The 18,258-nt window shown below is 45.7% G+C and overlaps 1 protein-coding gene across 3 annotated transcripts in view; it reads right to left on the bottom strand.

Moving 5' to 3' along the window:
* CACNA2D3 (calcium voltage-gated channel auxiliary subunit alpha2delta 3) overlaps window positions 1–18,258 on the bottom strand; it is an 860,144-nt gene that overhangs the window by 71,480 nt on the left and 770,406 nt on the right. For all 3 annotated transcript variants that reach the window (XM_043587660.1, XM_043587659.1, XM_043587661.1), the window contains 2 exons: window positions 11,585–11,647; window positions 8,384–8,454 (listed from right to left, as the gene is read on the bottom strand). In XM_043587660.1, coding sequence (XP_043443595.1) covers window positions 8,384–8,454; window positions 11,585–11,647 — 134 coding nt within the window. The remainder of the gene's footprint in view (window positions 1–8,383; window positions 8,455–11,584; window positions 11,648–18,258) is intronic.

Below are 18,258 nucleotides of genomic sequence, written 5' to 3'. Positions count from 1 at the left end.
TAAGCAGGCCATCTGTCAGCACCAAAGGCTTTTCATCAACAGGTGCTGATAACATAAAACGAAGCAAAGTTTCAGAGAGTGGTCGTGCCAGCATCTCACCTAGGTAATAAAAGCAGTAACAATAAGAAATAATCAATTACTTTCTGCAGCATGGAAGCATTACCTCTTGTGTCAGGGGCATGGTTACATTTTATAGGAGAGGGAACAGGCTCAGAAGGTGCAATCACTGCTCCAAAGTTATCACAGCTCTACTAAATGGAGGAACCGCTTTGGTCCTGAGGCAAAGGATAATGGGTAGGCATGGTGGTAAAAGCACATAACTGGCAACTGGTTTGTCCATTCACCTGCTCCTTCCATGAGAATTAGCTCAACTGAAGGGGAAGACGGAATCTCGATGAATGCCACATAGAAAAGATTAAATTTCTTTGGCCTCTTTAAGAAATAGAAGGAAACAGCTGAATTCTGCTTGGGGACTGAGTTGAAGCAAAACCCATTTGCGGCAAGAAACCTGGATGCTGGGGGGGCTTCCTTGACCTCTGCCAAGTTCATGAATTCACGTCCACATTTCACAGCACTGCGCCACAACAATTCCTGTGCTGCACGCAGCATGTCAGGACCTCGGGGAGTCGGTGTTCCTGGTGCCATTATTGCCATTGGTCAAACCCCACGGGTGTTACTGAGTGTTGCTGCTTGTATCGCTTGGGGTCAGGCATCATGGACAGATGAATCAGTTGGTGGCTACGACCATTTGTGTTCAGGACTGCACTGGGCATGTGAGGTGTGGGGAGAAACTGGGGAGTTGTAAACAAAGCCTCATCTTGGGAAGATTTTCCAAGTGGATATCACCGGAAACCAGATTCAGTATTTAGAGGATGTTATGTGGGCTGAAGGAACCAGGCACGCTGGATGTGGCCGAGACTATTAGAGTCTCCCAGTGTCCATTCTCCTGTTTTGCCAAGCAGAACCCCGAGTTTTTGCTATGTACATTTCCTAGGTTCCTTTGTGGCTAGGTGAGGCTGTGTGGAGTGGGAGTACTGTATGGGACAAAATACTTTATTTTTTTGAAACTTTTTAAATGTTTATTTATTTTTGAGAGAGACAGAGTGTGACCAGGAGAGGGGCAGAGAGAGAGGGAGACACAGAATCCGAAATGGGCTCCAGGCTCTGAGCTGTCAGCAAAGAGCCCGACACGGGGCTCGAACTCACGGACCGTGAGATCATGACCACGGCCGAAGTCGGATGCTGAACCGACAGAGCCACCCAGGTGCCCCTGGGATAAAATACTTTAATAAATAAACTTTGTTTTACTTTAATAAATAAGATTTACTTCTTAAAGTAAGTTTTTCTTAAAGTTTATTCATTTATTTTGAGGGAGAGAGAGGGAGCAGGAGGGACAGAAAGAGAAGGAGAGAGAGAGGATCCTAAGCAGACTCTGCACTGTCAGCACAGAGGCTGATGTGGGGCTCAAACTCACAAACTGTGAGGTCATGACCTGAGCCAAAACCAAGAGTTGGTTACAACTGACTGAGCCACCCAGGCACTCCTTATTAAAATAAATTTTAATCAAGAAAATTTACTTGGCCTTTTGGACCTCCCTGGAGCCTCTTTCTGCCAGCAGAGATTGCAGATGTGATGGCTGGAGCTAAGCAGCTGTCTTGGACCATGAAGTAACCTTGAGTTTAAATGCCAATGGAGGAAGGTAGAGAAAAAAGATATGGTCATGGGTCCGTGATGACAACAAATTTGTATTTTCAGACTTCCTTCATGAAAAAGAGAAAAAGGCTCCCATGTTCTCTAGCCCCTTGTTATTCTAGAATTTCCTATTATTTCTAGAACTAACTCCTAACTGATATATTGGACTCTAAGTTTGAGAAACTTTCTTTTACTACCTCTTAGAGCAGAATAAGCATAAATGTGAACAAATATTTCCATAAGAAATACTTCAGTCTGCTCCAACTAGGGGAAAAGACGTGTGGGGATTAGGTAAACGTGGTCTGCCATCTGGAATCTGAGAGACAACAGTTCACATTCCGTGTCCCCCACTCACTACTGTGGGTGAACTTGGACAAGTTACTCACATGCTCAGCCACCACTTGCAGGACTTCATGGTCAAAGGGAAATAATGACAGTAGTAACTTCGTGGAGTTGTTACGGGGATTAATTAAGGTAATACACGTAAACTCCTTGGAATAATGCCCGTCCTGTACTTAATATTCAGTAAATGAGGCCTGCTGCTATTATGATGAGGACGAGGGCAGCGTTCTCCCTGTTGTCATTGGGGATGCTCAGGCAGGCAGCTTGAGGATTTTAAAGAGTGATGCACTGGAATTCTCATGTCTCTGCCTTCCAGAAAGTTTGGCTCAGAAACACACTTGTTCAAGCCAATCTGTCTTCTTGTTCCCTTCAATGCCACCTCTGACAAAGCATACTTCTGTGGAAACGGTCAGGTCAACAGGAAGCTGGGAAGCCATTACATTCATTACATGAGTGTTGAGTATTAGACATTGGGGGGGCAGTCGGCATGAGAGAGCAGCCATCCAAACATAACAGGGTTCTCCTTTCACACTCTCTAGACTGAAAGGCCAGGACATTGGCTGAAATGCAACGTGACTACCAAGGACAGGGAAAGCTGCAGTCACCGGCCAGGGAGCCTGTACGGTTCCATCATGTAGACAGGAGAAGACACGTCCCAAGTCCTGAAGTCTACCTGACGTGTCACCTTTCTAGAAAGGCAATTTAGAGAGCAGAAGGAGCCACCACAGGGAATTCTGCACAAGCCAACTATGTTAATGAATGTGTGGGGCGAGGTGAGGAAGACATTCACCAGGCCCCATAGGGAAAATGTGGTGGTGGAGGGGTGAGAGCTCAGGCATGTTGCACCAAGCACATAACACAAACAAAACCGTATAAAGCAAAACACACACAGCCAAGACGGAGAGGACCTATCAGTAGCTCCCAAAGCAAAAACAGATTATTAGCAAGCGGTCCGTTTCTCTGCAAACCAAAGGCCAGGCAGGACCGATTGGTCTTTGCTTCCTCAAGCTGAATTCGATACACAAAGAACAAAGGAAGACCTTTTGGCAGAAACCACAAAGATAAAGTTTGGTAAAAGTACGCATTACTCCATTTAACCCCCACCTGCAGGTATACACATCCTTCTTTCAGTTCTATCTTGCTACTGAGAAAACTGAAACTTAGTGAGTGAATGCTGACCAATGTCAGGCAACTCCAAAGTGGATAGCACCTGGAATGGTACCCTGGTGCTCTTAACTTAGTATGTCTTGACCCTAGCCATGCATGAGAAGCACGTGGATGCTTTCAAAGAGCGTAAGTGCCTGGGCTCCATCCCCAGATGAATTTCATATGAATCTTTGGGGGTGCAGCCTGAGCACAGGCGTGTTTTAATAGCTCTCCAGTGACGGGTACCTGGGTGGGTGGAGTAGCTGACTCTTGATCTCAGCTTAGGTCATGATCCCAGGGTTGTGGAATCTAGCCCCACATGGGGCTCTGCACTGAGCTTGGAGCCTGCTTGGGATTCATTCTCTCTCTCTCTCTCTCTCTCTCTCTCTCTCCCCTCCCCTTCTGCCCCCCTTCCCTGCTTGAATGCTTTTTCTCTCTTTAGAAAGCAAGAAAGAAAGAAAGCAAGAAAGGAAGGAAGGAAGGAAGGAAGGAAGGAAGGAAGGAAGGCAGGCAGGCAGGCAGGCAGGCAGGCAGGCAGGCACCCAGGTGGTTCAGTTGGTTACATGTCTGACCCTTGATTTCGGCTCAGATCATGATCTCAGGGTTTGTGGGACTGAGCCTTGCACAGGGCTCTGCGCTGACAGGGTGGAGCCTGCTTGGGATTCTCTGTCTTCCTCTCTCTCTGCCCCTCCCCTGTTCATTTGCACATGCATGCACATGGGCACACACACACACGCAATGCACTCTCTCTCTCTCTCTCAAAATAAATAAACATTAAAAATAAATAAATAAAAGCAAAAGCTCTCCAGGGATGCTGACTGAGTCCAGGCCCACAGGCCCATCCCCAAGGCTGTGCTGTGGAGGTTAACTGTTGCATAGTAACCAGCTCTGGGGAGTTTTAATGATTAAAAAAAAGAAGAAAATGAAAAAAGAAAAAGATCAGACATTTGGAGCTATTATTTAAGAGCTAATCTTACATCCTGCCCACAATACTCTTCAATCTGCCGAGCAATTTCACATACTTTGTTTTAGCTAATTCTCACAAAATCCCCTAAGGTCCACATTTGGGTGAGGAAGAAACTGAGGCTGGGAGACAGGGAGTCTGTGCAAGGCCACACACGGCGATTCTGGTGCTCAACCTAGAGTCCTCTTAGCTCAAGTGCAGTGTGTCAAAGAGGCCCCATCAGGAACCATGGATACTCTCCTATCTATCTATAGGTATATAAAATATCATTTTATATATAAAACATATATACATATTCAATTCTCCTGGATATTTGACACTGAATTTGAATCACTGGGGACAAGAAGTGGGGGAGATACATGAATTCTAAGAAAAATCCTTTGAAACTAGGTGTTCTCTTAGTAATCTGAAGAGGGGTGACACCACTGCCAATGACAAGAGAGAGAACCATGGGGTGTGGATTTTGAGAAACAGGAATGCAAGGCTCTTACTGGCTGTGAACGTGAGTGCAAGAGAAAAATAGCTACGCTGGAAAACCCTACATGAGTCACCATTCCGGGGAGTCTACTTACTCTCTGTGATAAGAATGAAGAAGTATTTGAAGTTCTCTGTCTGGATTTCAACGCAAAAAGCTGACCAGGCACATGGTAGATCTCATGAGAAAATACATGAAGCCTGAAAACATGGTTTGGTTTAAAGATTTATCAACTTCAGCTAAAAGAAATCTGGTTGATGCTATCACTCAGCTGGCCTCCCATCCTCAAAGTCCTGCTTGCCCTGATAAGACACTGCTGAGCCAACATCTTCCTCAAGCTCCCCTTCACTTCTCAAACAGAACAGGAAGAAGCTCCATGCACAACTCAATGCTACTCTACACAGAACCAGGTTAAGGGCAGACACTAGAAAATTCTCTCTGAGCTCAAACTGCAGGCTGTTTGAATCCAGCTCTGTTACACAGAGACTTAGGGCAGCTTCTTAACCTTTCTAAGCCTCATTATTTCCATCTGTAAAATGGGTATATTTATACCCAGGGCCAGCGTCATGGGCATACAGCCTGTGTCATTGCACAAAACCCTGTACTTGGAAGGGCCCCAGGCTTCGTTGAATATTCTGCTGTTGGCGGTCTTGAAATTCTTAATAGGTTTTGAACAAGGGACCCCAGATTTTCAGTTTGCACTGGACTCTACAAATGATGCAGCTGGTCCTGTTTATACCTGTCCCACAGAGTACTGGAAAGTGCTGCAAGAGGTAAGATCTGTCAGGTGCAGCTCAGGTCTGGTGTGGGGTAGGTGCTCCTGGAAGGTAGCCACTGTGACCATTACTTTCACACTGCTGAAGCTATTAGCATGTTATTTGGCCCATCATACTATGTCACAGGTAACCAGGGTAGACAGAGTCAAGTCAAAGACTGAGCTAAAGTGACAACGAATGACCATTTTGTCTTTTAGATTATCTGCACACACTGCCACGGAACCTTCTTGAAGCTCCCTTGAGTTGGTAATTTGCACAAATCTGTGGCTTCCTTCCCATCCCCATGGTGCTGTAGACACAGAAGTGGATATTCTTTCCCTCTGATGACGCTGCTAAGTAGAAGGGCCATCCGGTCACCAGATAAGTGACTACACAATCAAGGCAAGAGTCCACTGTCATGTAAACAAGCATCATCTTGCTTTAGAGAGAGAGGCGGCAAATCTGGACCAGGGGAGAGAGACAAAGGGAAGGTGACAGAGGGGGATGGTGTTCTCCCCTGTGAGCTCTTTCTGGAGAAAGTGGTTTGTAGGGTTCTTGTCTGTGAAACTCCTGTTTTAGGACTGGATACAACCAGATCAAATCAAGAAACCTTGTGCCATCCTGGCACTGTCCAAGACACTGAGAGGAGAGAAGATGGGAAGTCAGTGAATTCAGGGAATGGGTCCTGGGCTTTTCCCTGGGTTCAATCACGTCCCCAAAGCAATTCAGCCTCCAGGCATCCTGTGTTCCGGGGTGGGGCTTGCTTTCACGGGGACCACAACTTCTGTTCCAGAGCACCATCAGGTACTTTGGGCTACCTCTTCAGTGCTGCTGAAATATAGGCCTTCCCTGAACAAAACGACTGTCACCCTTATGCTCTGAGGACACACTGCTTGCTGTAAAAGGCAGGGGCACCGCAGCACCCCCAATGCTGGAGGCCCCCTCGCCAGGCAGCGTGGGAAGTCTGCTGTGAGGTGTGTGGATGCAGAAGGAGCACCACCTGGTGCCAAGCAGAAAGCGAAGCCAAGACTGAGCAAAGATCCGCGGCGATACAAATCACAGCAGCAGCTAGCCATCATTGAGCCCTTAATATATGCCAGGCACCGGGTACGGGCCTTCTGCTTATTATTACCCCATTAACTCTGACAGCATCCCATGGAAGTAATTATTATTATCACCTTCATTTTCCACATAAGGAAACCAAAGCTGGAGAGGTAACTTGACTCAGTTCTAAGGCACGCAGCTAGTAAATGTCAGAGTCTGGATTTGAATCCAATCCATCTGACTCCAAAACATAAACATAAACTCTCATTGCTCTGGTGGCCCCTGTGAGGGCCCCTTCAAAGAGGCTCATGATCATTGTCAGCTAACTCCCAGAGGACAACAGATACTGTTACACTTGTGTCAAGTCCCTACTCCTTCCCTTTTTTCAAATATGTTAGCTACTCTCACAGCAAAAGAAAGTTCTAGATTCATGCCAACCATGCTTCAATCACATGAAGGAGAAGACTGGGAATTTACAATCCTACTACAACCTTTCTCTTTCTCCCACCAAGCTTTTTGAAAGAATATCCAAGAGGGAAAAGGAAAAAAAAAAAAGATTTTGTTAAAGAAGTTGAAAAATATGCTTTCGAATGAGAAACACGTGTGTGATTATTCTCATCTTTTGTCTTCCCCCACCACCGAGTCGAAAGGAAACTAACAGGACACAAATGCACACACATCCACGTCAAGATAGGAACAACCAGTGGTGCCCTGCAGGGCAGACAATCCAGACGCTGCCCTGGGAAGCTTTAAGAAGCGCTGGAAAACTCCACAGCAACCCAAGCCCAGCTCCAAGCAGGGTTTTCAAGCACGTGTAGCAAAAGAGGAAAATACCGCACTTGAATTTTAAGAAAGGGAATTGAACACCCCGCGGCAGGCAGGCTGGGGGCAGGCAAGTGAGTGTGTCACAGAGCGCATAAGTGCTGGAGGTATGCCAGTTTTTTATATCATTTCTTTTTTCCCCTCCTTCTGGCACAAACAAGCTATGGAATCTCAAAAATTGGGTCATCATTTTTGAATTCCCTGCTTTCAGCACAGCGCTCAGTTGGTCTTGTTGACTGGCTCAAAAGTCCGATTTCCTGAGCTAACACTTCCTGGCCATTCAGCTGCACGGAGTAATGACTAGGGGCTTGCCTTTCCCACCAGCAACAGTGGTTCTCACAGGCGAGCCGAGGTCCATCCTTGTAGTGCCTGCTATTATGTATTTAACGGCATCAAATATGCCCACGAAAGCACCGCTTCAAAGACTGTCATTTCCTGTTGACTCTGGGGTGGGGTGGGGGACATTACTGACATCCTGATCTCCTTGGGGAGATGGCTTTTCCCATAGGCTTTGGTGTCCCCCAAAGCATGGCCATCCTGCCCAGGAGAGAGTGGGGCCAAGCGGAAGCTGTCATACACAAGCTTCACTTAGGGTCAGTGACAGCGCTCACGACCGAGGTGCCAGTAGAACTGGGCACCATCTGGGTTTTCTTCTAGCAGCAGATTTTAACTTCCCTCCATCTGGGGGCAGGTTTTGAGACCTTTCACTTGATTTTCCAAAATTGTATCGGCAGGTGTCTGTCACTTTTTATCCCCCATTTCCAGATTTCTAGCAGCCTTCCCCAGTTTGCCAATGTGAGACAAAATACAGTCCTCCTTTTTAGCCAGCGGAAAACATTTCCTATGTCTTTGCAGCCACTTGCTTGAGACTGCTATCATTGCGTCCCAGCGAAGGCTCTGACTCCAGTATTGGCCTCCAATAAACCCTATTCTGGGTGAACAGGAAACCCATTGTGAGCTGAGTTTCTGTGACTCTTAACACTCATGCAAGAGGCATCGAATTTCAGCAAGATCTTCTGATGTATGAACACCCGTACAAACCAGGCAGGGGTCAAGTCTGGGCTTGCTTTATTTGACCTTGGTTCGTTTTATTTTATTTAGGCAAACTTTTCCAGGGGGCGCAGGGGGCCATAAAATCCTTACCTTTTAAAGGAGCCCATTGTTAACAGTTTGTTCATCACGGCCCCTTCGACCTCGCCAAAAAAGTCTCCAGTCTGCGGGGAAGAAAAGAAGACCCAGGAGGAAGTATAGATAAACAATGTGCCCAATCACCAGAGAATAGAAACGGGCGCAGCTCTGTGTTCTGGAGCAAAAGGCGCTGTCACATTAAAGTGGAGTATGTCCTCACAATCAGTAGAAGTGGTGGGATTACGCAGCAGACTAGAAAGCTGACGGCAAGGTTCCACCAGACGCGGCACTTGCAAAGAGCGCCGGCTTCGCAAACCGCAAGCGGAGCACTGGAACTGAAATGCACACGCATGCGCGCGCACACGCGCACAGACATGCGCGCACACACCCCTCCCCCCCACCCCCACACCCGGATGCAGTAAGCCTTCATCTGCGCTCAGTCTCTTGTGATTAAAACCCTGCTTCGTAGAAAGAAACAAGCTATGAGAGGCCTTCCCAAGCAGTAATAAAAAGAATTGTTTATAATTCCTGGATGACCTGTTTAGGGAAATGTAGCCGTCCTCTTCATCGGCCCTATAAATCTCCTGCTGTTGAGAATGCATCTATTCTCAAAATCGCTTTCTGAAGAGCACACGCAATTGTGTCCCTGGGCAGTTACCATGTGGACAAATCAGGCAGCCCAGGGCCCAGCCCCTTGAAGAGGCTTAATCAGACCTCTAATGGCTCACCCCTACGTCCTCAGGGCATTTAGGGCGTAGCAGCCCTTCCCCACCACCTGATTGATGTTTTTGCCTCAGACCAGCTCTTGGTGTTGGCTGAGATTTGCATACTCTGAATGGTGGGATGAAAAATTAACATCCTTGCCCATCCCTCCAGGCTCTTGGAGCCATAGTCCTCCCGGTCTCGTGGGAGAGGGTGTAGGCAGTACAGCTGAAAAGAGCTTGGGACAACAGCCTTCTTCTGCCAACACCCTGGAATGAGCCAGTGTAGACCAGTAGAGAACCCCCATGTCTACGGTGGGTGCTCTAAGGATTTATAACTTCTGTGTGGGGTGAGTGGAGGGCATTACCGTCAGAGCCTGAATTAATAAATTCCATAGGCTTTGTATTAGCTAAATCCCGATTCAAATTACAACTGAGTGACCTCAAGCACGCTCCTGGGAGTTTTCAGGCAGAAAGGCATAGAAAGACTTTGTCAGAAAGTCACGAAAGAGAAGAGGAAGAAGAAGGAAATGACATTTCACTGACTAAATATGGAGCATTGCCTCTTTCGTTCCAGGGACAATTGGGATCTTTTGCAAAGTCTATGAGTGTGTGCTGCAGCGAGGAGCTAGGACATTTGTATTTTGTGTGTGTAAATATGCCAGTGTCAATGGAACTGGTTGTTAGATGAAGAACCACCCTAATTGGGGTGCAGGAAACCAGACAACATCAAACAAAGGCAGAGCAGGCCAGCTGGCTCCCTGGGCAACGCTGCAGGGCTGTCCCAGGGAGAGATCCAGCAGGGAGCAGAGCGCACGTGCAGGCCGGGACTGGGTAGGAGTGGGTCACACTGTGGGCCAGTCGAGAACCCCCAGGGACCAGGCTCCTATCTCAGCCCTCCATCATCCTGGTGGGAGGACAGGGTTCCTCCTCAAAGGTGGTTAATTTGGATTCCTGCTCCACTGACTCTTGAAAGTTTGGGTTTTTTTTCCTCCCAGCCAAACAGGCATATTATCATAGGCCTCTGGGCTCTTGCACTCTCTCAGACTGGCTTTATGTCATGGGTTCACTCCTATCTGATCTTTACCAACTGTCCAACGTCCAGTGATGGTGAGCATCCGAGGAGACAGGCTGTGGGCAGTTTAATTTCTAACATTGTAGCTTTTCTCTCATCACAGGTGCATTTAAGATTCCCACAACATTTTCATGGATAAGAAGGGAAATTCAAGCACAATTCCACATGTGACCCAGAGCCAGTTCTGATAAATTAACAAGGCACTGAGGTCAGACTCCTTAGCAACTTAAGGACAATTAACTAATTTATTTAGGCATTAATAGCCCTATCGTAGTGTTGACTGCTAAAAAATTTCAAATGATTTAAATGGGACTTCATTATAAAATGGCTGTCAATCATCCTTTTACAGAGCCCACCAGGAGGCTCAGGCAGGTAATGTGAGGCGCCCACCCCCAAACTAGTGAAGGAAGAGAGCGCGTCCCAGAGACCACGCACCTCCTTCTCTAGTGTTCCTTTATCATGCTAAACACATGTGTTTTACACAGATCTCTGAATAGGCTAATTTAATTTCTAATTGCAGAACAAGTTTTTCTGTGCATAGTTTTAAAGGAGAAACCTGGGGCACGCTGGCGGCTCAGCTGGTTCAGCATCTGACTCTTGATTTCGGCTCAGGGCATGACCTCATGGTTCGTGAGTTCGAGCCCCGCGTCTGGCTCTGTGCTCTGACCACATACAGCCTGCTTGGGATTCTCTCCCCCCACCCACCACCCCCTCAAAATGAATAAATAAACTTTAAAAAAGACAGAGAAACCTGTTTTCTCCATTACAATGCTATTGTTTTGAACTCTTATTTTGATTTCCAAACACAGTGGAGATTTCTGGAGATTTCTGTTCTTGGCCCCATTGCTGAGTGTCTTCCCATATCTTTTCCCTTGCCTCACACTGTGTACAGCTCAGTCAAATGAAGAAAATTTCTTCTCTCTTTCTGGATCCTTTTCCCTCAGTGTTGAGTGTTGACAGCCCAAGTTAATCCCTGAACCCAGATAACTGATTTTTAAAAAGCTAAAACCAGAAAGAAAGTCACAAGGAATAATTATGCTGGAATGTGTGTGTGTGTGTGTGTGTGTGTGTGTGTGTGGTGTATATATATGGAAAAAGTATTTAAATTTGAAGGAAACCTCCTTCAAATTGTCCAAACTCTTTAAGGCACCTCTACTTTTGAGGCCAAGTGTTCTACAAATTGAACATTTTATGAGTGAGAAAGCAGACCCTGGGCTCTGCCCCACCCCCACCCCCCAACTGGGAGGTAAAAACTCTTTGGGGCCTGCTGAGAAGTAGGCTGTGATATTTTTAGAGGGACAGAAATAAGGGTTAATAATCTCCTGCTATTACTTCTTAAATATAGATCATTGTCTCAAAGTTTTAACACCACCCTTTGTTCCCCTCACCTACACCCATCCTGAGCTCCTTACTTTGACTTGGTAGAAATTTCTCACTCACCTGGGTGTAGTCTTCAGACACCAGAATAAACCCATTATTGTCTATGAGGTAACAGTTCACAGTCTAGAAAAGAAAAAATACCACAGTTTCAACTTTGGATCCTCCGACTGCTTTTACACAAAATGACGTACTTCTAACCTGAGAGAAACCTACTGTAGGTTGTTTGGGGGGGGAATTGGAAATGCCTGTTGGCTCTAGGAGTTGAGGCCATGGTTAAGCTAACCCCAGTGTTTACTTTGCAAAACTAACAAACAAAAACAAAACACTAAGCAAGCCTTGAACATCCCAGATTAGGATAAAAAGAATACATGTTAAAAAATTAATTACAGTTTATCTTCCTTCCCCCACCCCCCACCCCCACCCCTTTCTATGACCTGAAGACTATTTCCCAGGAACAAAGTGTTCACAGGCCCCGAGCCTGCATGCATCGCGGCTGAAATGCAGGCTGTTTTGAAAGCAAAACGCCAGCACAATGTCATTACCCTAATGATGTATTAATGAAAACACTGTGTCGGCTCAGAAGACCATCAGGGGACCAGGTAATATTTTTTAATTTGTTCATAGACTTAGGCAGGGGGGAAGGGGCAGACTTCTGTTAAAGGGGCCCCTCAGGCCTCCTAAAGGTTTTCAAACTGTGTTTTTAATTGGGAGCTGGATTTGGGGGCAGGGCTGTTAGCTTTTGGTAGCTCAGACTTATGAATTGTAGACAGCAAGGTAAACCCAAACCTCTGCTTCCCCCACAGTACTTTAATCTCAAGTGAATGATTTGCTACAGGCTAAGTTTTAATTACAGTGCTGTGGGGTTTAAACTTAAGGTTTAATTCCATCCTTGATGTAACTCAGTTTCTATTTATTGCAGCTTTACATACCGACTGCAACATTTAATTTGTAACATATCTTTACCCTGAGCTAAACTCCCCCTAGCTCCGGGCCACCACAGGGCTGGTGTTTTCTGGGACATTTGCCTATCTGTGGAGCTGTTTTCAGGCAGGCACAAAAGTCCAGCAATGAGTTGGTCCAAAAGTTTCATCCTTTATTACTAGGTCGTGGTGGGGAATCAGCAGAAACTTAAAAGCCATGCTGGCACCTTTTTTTTTTTTTTTTTTTAAAGAGGCCCAAACAACTGTATTTGGCACCTTTTATAAAAGAGTTGGCTGCTTTGGTGAGTAATCAGGTTTTTCTCGGTTGTCCAAAGAAGGCTGAATGAATGACTTGGGTAACCAGGTTCCACTCTTGCTATTTGAAGAAGCTCTTTAGCTGTATGGACACTACTTGGGCCCTACTGGGTGGGAATCTTGACAAACCTTCTCCATTTTTTGAAGATAGCATTATGAAAGCAATCCCATAGAGCTGTGCCATCCAACATGGCAGCCATTAGCTATATGCAGATTTAAATTTAATTTTTTTGTGAATTAAAACTCAATAAAATTAAATATCTAGTTCTTTGGGAGCATTAGTCACATTTCAAGTGCTTTGCACTACCTTGGCTGGTGATTATACCTGTGGACATTTCCATCACTGTAGAAAGTTCTCTTGGACAGGAATGCTGTAGATTACACTAGTACTCCTATGAGTTTTAAGCCAGGCTCCCCTGGGTCATGTTAGACAAATCCATATCTTTGTTTATTTGAATGTCATGATCCTTTACTGAAGCAAAGGGAGGCTAACCTCCATTTCATTAATAAATATACAAGAACAGAATTGGCCTCCACGTGTGGGTATTGACTAAATCCTCCCAGTTGCATAGAGAATCAAAGTCATCATACCCACCTCCACCCCTAATTATAAAATTAGTTTCCACTCAAACATGCCTAGCCAATGAGTACTCTTGCTATCACAGGGTGACTACCTCTCCATCTAATGTTGTAAATAATGGATAGTACAAAGCAGGTACAAGGCCAATAGATATAAAAGTCAACTGAAAATCTTGAGAAAGAAGGATGCTTCCATGAAGTCCAGGAAAGTGATGCTGGCGATAGCTCCAATCACATGGGAAGACACTGGCAGGTTAGACTCTCCCAGAGCAATCTCCCAGAGCTCTGCTAGCCTATAGTCTACACATGCACTACTGATCCAGTCATGTGGATCACATTAGTCTACATCCTACCAGAAATAAGTGAAAGAGGAACAAGAGGGCCAGCCAAGGCTCCTGGAGGATTATATGCTTCAGCTTCCACTTTCCTCACAGGTGCCTCAGATTTTGCTCCAACATAGTGGGTGGGCTCCTGGGTAAGGACTGAGGTATGACACTTGTTTCTTCTACACCAAGTACAAATTGGCATTTACTTCTCGGGCTATGTTTCCATTTAACATTTTTTTTTCATTCATTTCTCCCCCCCTTCCCCCCCCCCCGGCTCCCCCTTAAGTTAGGATTCCATGACAGGAACTTGGTGGCAGAGAAGACCATGCTTATTGATGGGTAGCTTTGAATTTCATGTTTGCACTGATTATAAAAATACTTGGTCACCCTTTTAAGCAAGAAACAGAATGGCCAAGGTTGTGATACAAATCACTGAAAAAAAACCAAGGTCAAAATCAAGGATGCTGTGTCATTAATGTGAGTATGATGATTTCCTGAAGAGGCAGCCTTACCAGCAAGTGCTTAGATTAAATGATTACTGGGAAGTGTGGTGTAGGTGAGTCGGGCCATGGACTTAGGTGAGCAGAGTACCAGGTTATGGGGCAGTAAGGACAGAATTGCCAGATTCCAGTCTGATCAACTGTTTTCTCTATGTCTCTTTACAATAATTATTCAGTTGTCTTCTCCATACTCCCTTTCCTCCAATAAAAGAAAACAGAGGAGATATTTTCTCAGTTTTCTGTCACTATGCTACTTTCCCCACAAACTAAGCCAAGCATCTTAGAAGGTGTCCACTTATCACCCTGTCCTAAGGGTGGACAGTCAGACAGAAGGGCTTGGAGGAAAGAGCTCTACATTTTGACAGATATTGCAAGTGCCTATTCCACAGCCACCTTTGATAAAACATGTAGGGATGAGGTTGTTTGAAAAAAAAATGCAGACAGGGAGAAAGAGAGGCAGAGAGAATTTGATTTCCTTAAAAAAAAAAAAAAAAACTTTCTTGATGATGATTGGGTAAGTCAAGATTGCTCAGAGAGGTCTGATTCCTGTCCCAAAGGCAGATCAGGCAGATACCTGAGGTTAGAGGCCATGGGAATTGGGCAGTCACAGGTGGTAAGGAAAGGCAGTGAGGAAGGGTACTTGGGAGTAGGAAACACAGCACCAAGGCTGTGTTAACCAGAAGGTGGTTTTAGCCCCCAGGCTAACACATCCACTTCAGAATCAGAGACTCTGAGCAATTGCTATCAGTTGACCTTGAGCAAAGTCTTTACCACTGTGAGTCTCAGGTTTCTTACCTAAAAGGTGGAGCTAGCAAGAACCCTTTGTTAGGTTGTTGAGAAGATTAAATGAGAGGGTGAGTGCAAAGTGTTGAGCACAGTGTAAGGTGCACGGGGCACAGTAAGTAGTCAAAAACCTGTGCTTGCATCCACTCGGCAAACAGTGTTTATTGATCACCTACTATGCATCATCTTTATCCTAATTAGTATCCTAATGCTATGAATTTAGAGTTCCTCAGAAAGGGAAGCTGTTCCATTGTTCATAGCAAGAGGTTGTGCAGGCAGGTTGGCTGAACTTTGTTGCTTTCTGTTTAACCTTTTTCTTTTGGGGGATGCCTTCTGCCTGTTTTGGTTGGTGCAGGCTGAGCAATGATTTGAAACAACTCACTTAGAAGCCCAGTATCATACTGCCTGTTGTTTTCATTTGTGGGGAGAGAGAGGAAGAGAGACAGAGGGGGAGGGCTGGTTCTTCCATCTGAGGGTAGGGCCTGGGTCTCTGCATTCCAGGTGTGCACTGTAAGGGGTCACTCCTTACTACTTTTCTCCACGTCTCACAATTTCAACCCTAATATTTCAGCTGTAGAGCAGTCTGACCCTTACCTCACACCATATGATGTATCTATTCATCACTGGCCAACTATCTTTATCAAGATACTGTCTTTTAAACAATTTGTTGCAAAGTGGTTATTTTGGAAAGAAGTGCTTGGTAGGATGCCCTGTGCCCTTGCCCTCAATAGCTACTGCACTGACTGTCAAACCCCCTCCTGACTGGAGTCTTTCTAGACATGGAGGCACCAGGTGGCTTGGATTTAGCCCTTCCCGAGTCTGTCCTACTTCGAGGAGACCCTTCAGATTCCAGAGGCAATGCCTACAAGGCCTTACAAAGTCCAGTCATTGATTATTATCTTGACTCCTCTGGACAAGCAAGGGTAGCAGCTGCGCTGGAATACGAAGTTTTATATCCACTCACTGCCCCCAACATCTCCTCCAAATTGCCCCAGTAGGGGAGAACGTTCTCATCTTCCACTCTCCTTGCAAATATTCTGGTGCTCTCATTAGGAGAGGGAGGCTGTTGGAAAGATGAGTGGGAGAAGAAAATGAGAGTGTGAGACAACGGTGCCACAGGTCAGGCTGAGATTAGAGGTGGGCAGGACTTTCCTTCTCCATTTCCATCCGAATGCCAACCACGCTTGCATAGAGTGCACTAACCTCGGCCACCCCAGTGCCTTGCGGCCACCCCAGTGCCTTGCACGTGGTATTCTCTGCCCGTGAAGCTCTTCTCTGGCTTCAGGCACTGTCTTCAATGTCATCTCCTCCCTCTTCAGTTGACCTACATGTTATCTCCTCAGAGAAACCTTCCCAGATCACCCCTTTTGTTTAATTCACAGCACTTATCACAGTGGATAATCACGTACACTTGTCTTCCCTGCTAATCAGTCAGTTCCAGTAGGAAAGAGGCCATTTCTGACTCTACTTCCCATTGAATCCCCAGGGGTGACATAAAAGGGCTTAGCAAACATGTCTGGAGGGAATGAATGAGTATGTGAAGTACTGCCTCTGGATCTCTAAAGTTGACATTCACCCAGGATGGAATGGAGCTCCTCAAAAGTCTTCAGTCAGACCCACGGCCAGGCCCTCCAAGTCACATGGCTCAGGCACCGCCTGGGCCAACTAAGGATGTCTACTCTTCCAGATGGGAAGATATCTGGCCATACTGACTCCACCCAGCAGCCCAGGGCACTCCAGCCAGGGCTCAGGGAGTCTACTGATGGAGGGAGACAGAGGGGCTGGAATGGGTCCAAAGCAAAGCGTGTCTGATAAGTCTGAGGGAGTTGGGCCAGGTCTTCAGTGCAGAGGAGAAGCCAGAGCATGTGAACTTAATGAGTCCCCACAGCTGTTTTTAATGGGGACCTCATCACTTGAGGGCAGTTGGGGGAGAGGGAGGGACATGGTCTCAAAGGCTTAATTAAAAGTCATGAAAGGAGAATGACACATGGAAAGAGTGTGCTGAAAGGTGGGAAGGGACTTTGGTGGGAAAGCAGGACTGGCATTTCCATGTGAAACTATGTCAACTGGTTGCCTGAAGCCAAACTTAAGCGTCAAAAATGGGGAAGGGATGATAGTTTCACAGTGCAGGATGACGATATTTGAGCATCAGATCAAGTTCAGAAATGAGAGCAAACTCAATGTGTAATTTTCCAAGTATGTGGGCCTTTCCATGACATTCATAGGAGGGCTTATCCCAGTGACTGCTGAAGAAGATCATTAGCGGTGAGGAAGGCATGTGTGCTGTGCTCACTGGGCCCAGGGGAGGCTGCCAATACTCCTAGAGGGCATATGCCATTGCTGTCTGAGGTTTTAGATTCAGGGGAGCCACTAACTCTAAGGGAAGAAAAAGTCTGTTGACATTTTTGGTTTATAGCTGACCTTTATTGAGTGTTTACCATTTGCCAGGAACTGTACCATGCATTTTCCATATATTATCTCATTCATTCCTCGCCATTACCCTGTGAGGTGGATATTCCTATCCCCACAGAGAGGTTCAGAAACTTGCTCAAGGTCAACAGCTCATTACTGTCAGAGCCACAATTTCAAGCCGGCTGTTCTAACTCTGCAGCCTGCTCGTTTAACCACCGTGCTATATCACCTGTGAATTCAGTCATTGAACAACAAATAGATACTAGATGTTTCTAACTCTGGTTAGTGGCACCCATTCCCACTTACTTTTATATGTGAGGATGCACAGAGGCAGTGAGGATATAGGAAAATGACTGCCTCAGGTTTTATTCATCAAATTGTTTAACTATTCATCCATCTATCCATCCAACTACCCAGGAACCAATCAACCAATCAACTCTCCAAAACACCATCCATCCCACCAGCCAACCAACCATCCATCCAGTCACCCAACTAACCAACACACTATCCTTAGTTCTCTTGCCATAAATTGGGATTAGTAATTGTACCTACTATATGAGTGAAGGGCTTAACACAGGGTCTCGTGGCACTGATTAATCAATATTATTATTGAGCTATGTTGTCTTGAGCTGAGTACCCCAATATGATAATAAATGTCTCAAAGGCAGAGGAGAGGTTTGAGGCTTCTTGAGTGTCTTCTGAATGGCATTCTCTAACTTACTAGAGGGCATAGATCATAAGGTGTCACAAAATGTTCTTTCCTAAAGGAAAATTATTTTCGATCTGATGGTCAAAGAAAAATTGGACTTTTGCTCAAAAGCTAATTGATTGGCTTTTAGTCTTTGGATAGTGATTCATATAACAATGATCTTTGGGGACTGAGCCTTTTGTGTTTAACT

The sequence above is a fragment of the Prionailurus bengalensis genome, chromosome A2, assembly GCF_016509475.1.
Source record: "Prionailurus bengalensis isolate Pbe53 chromosome A2, Fcat_Pben_1.1_paternal_pri, whole genome shotgun sequence".
Classification (NCBI taxonomy): Eukaryota; Metazoa; Chordata; class Mammalia; order Carnivora; family Felidae; genus Prionailurus; species Prionailurus bengalensis.
The sequence above is the reverse complement of the archived record's forward strand: the minus strand, read 5'-3'. Positions and strand labels throughout refer to the sequence as shown.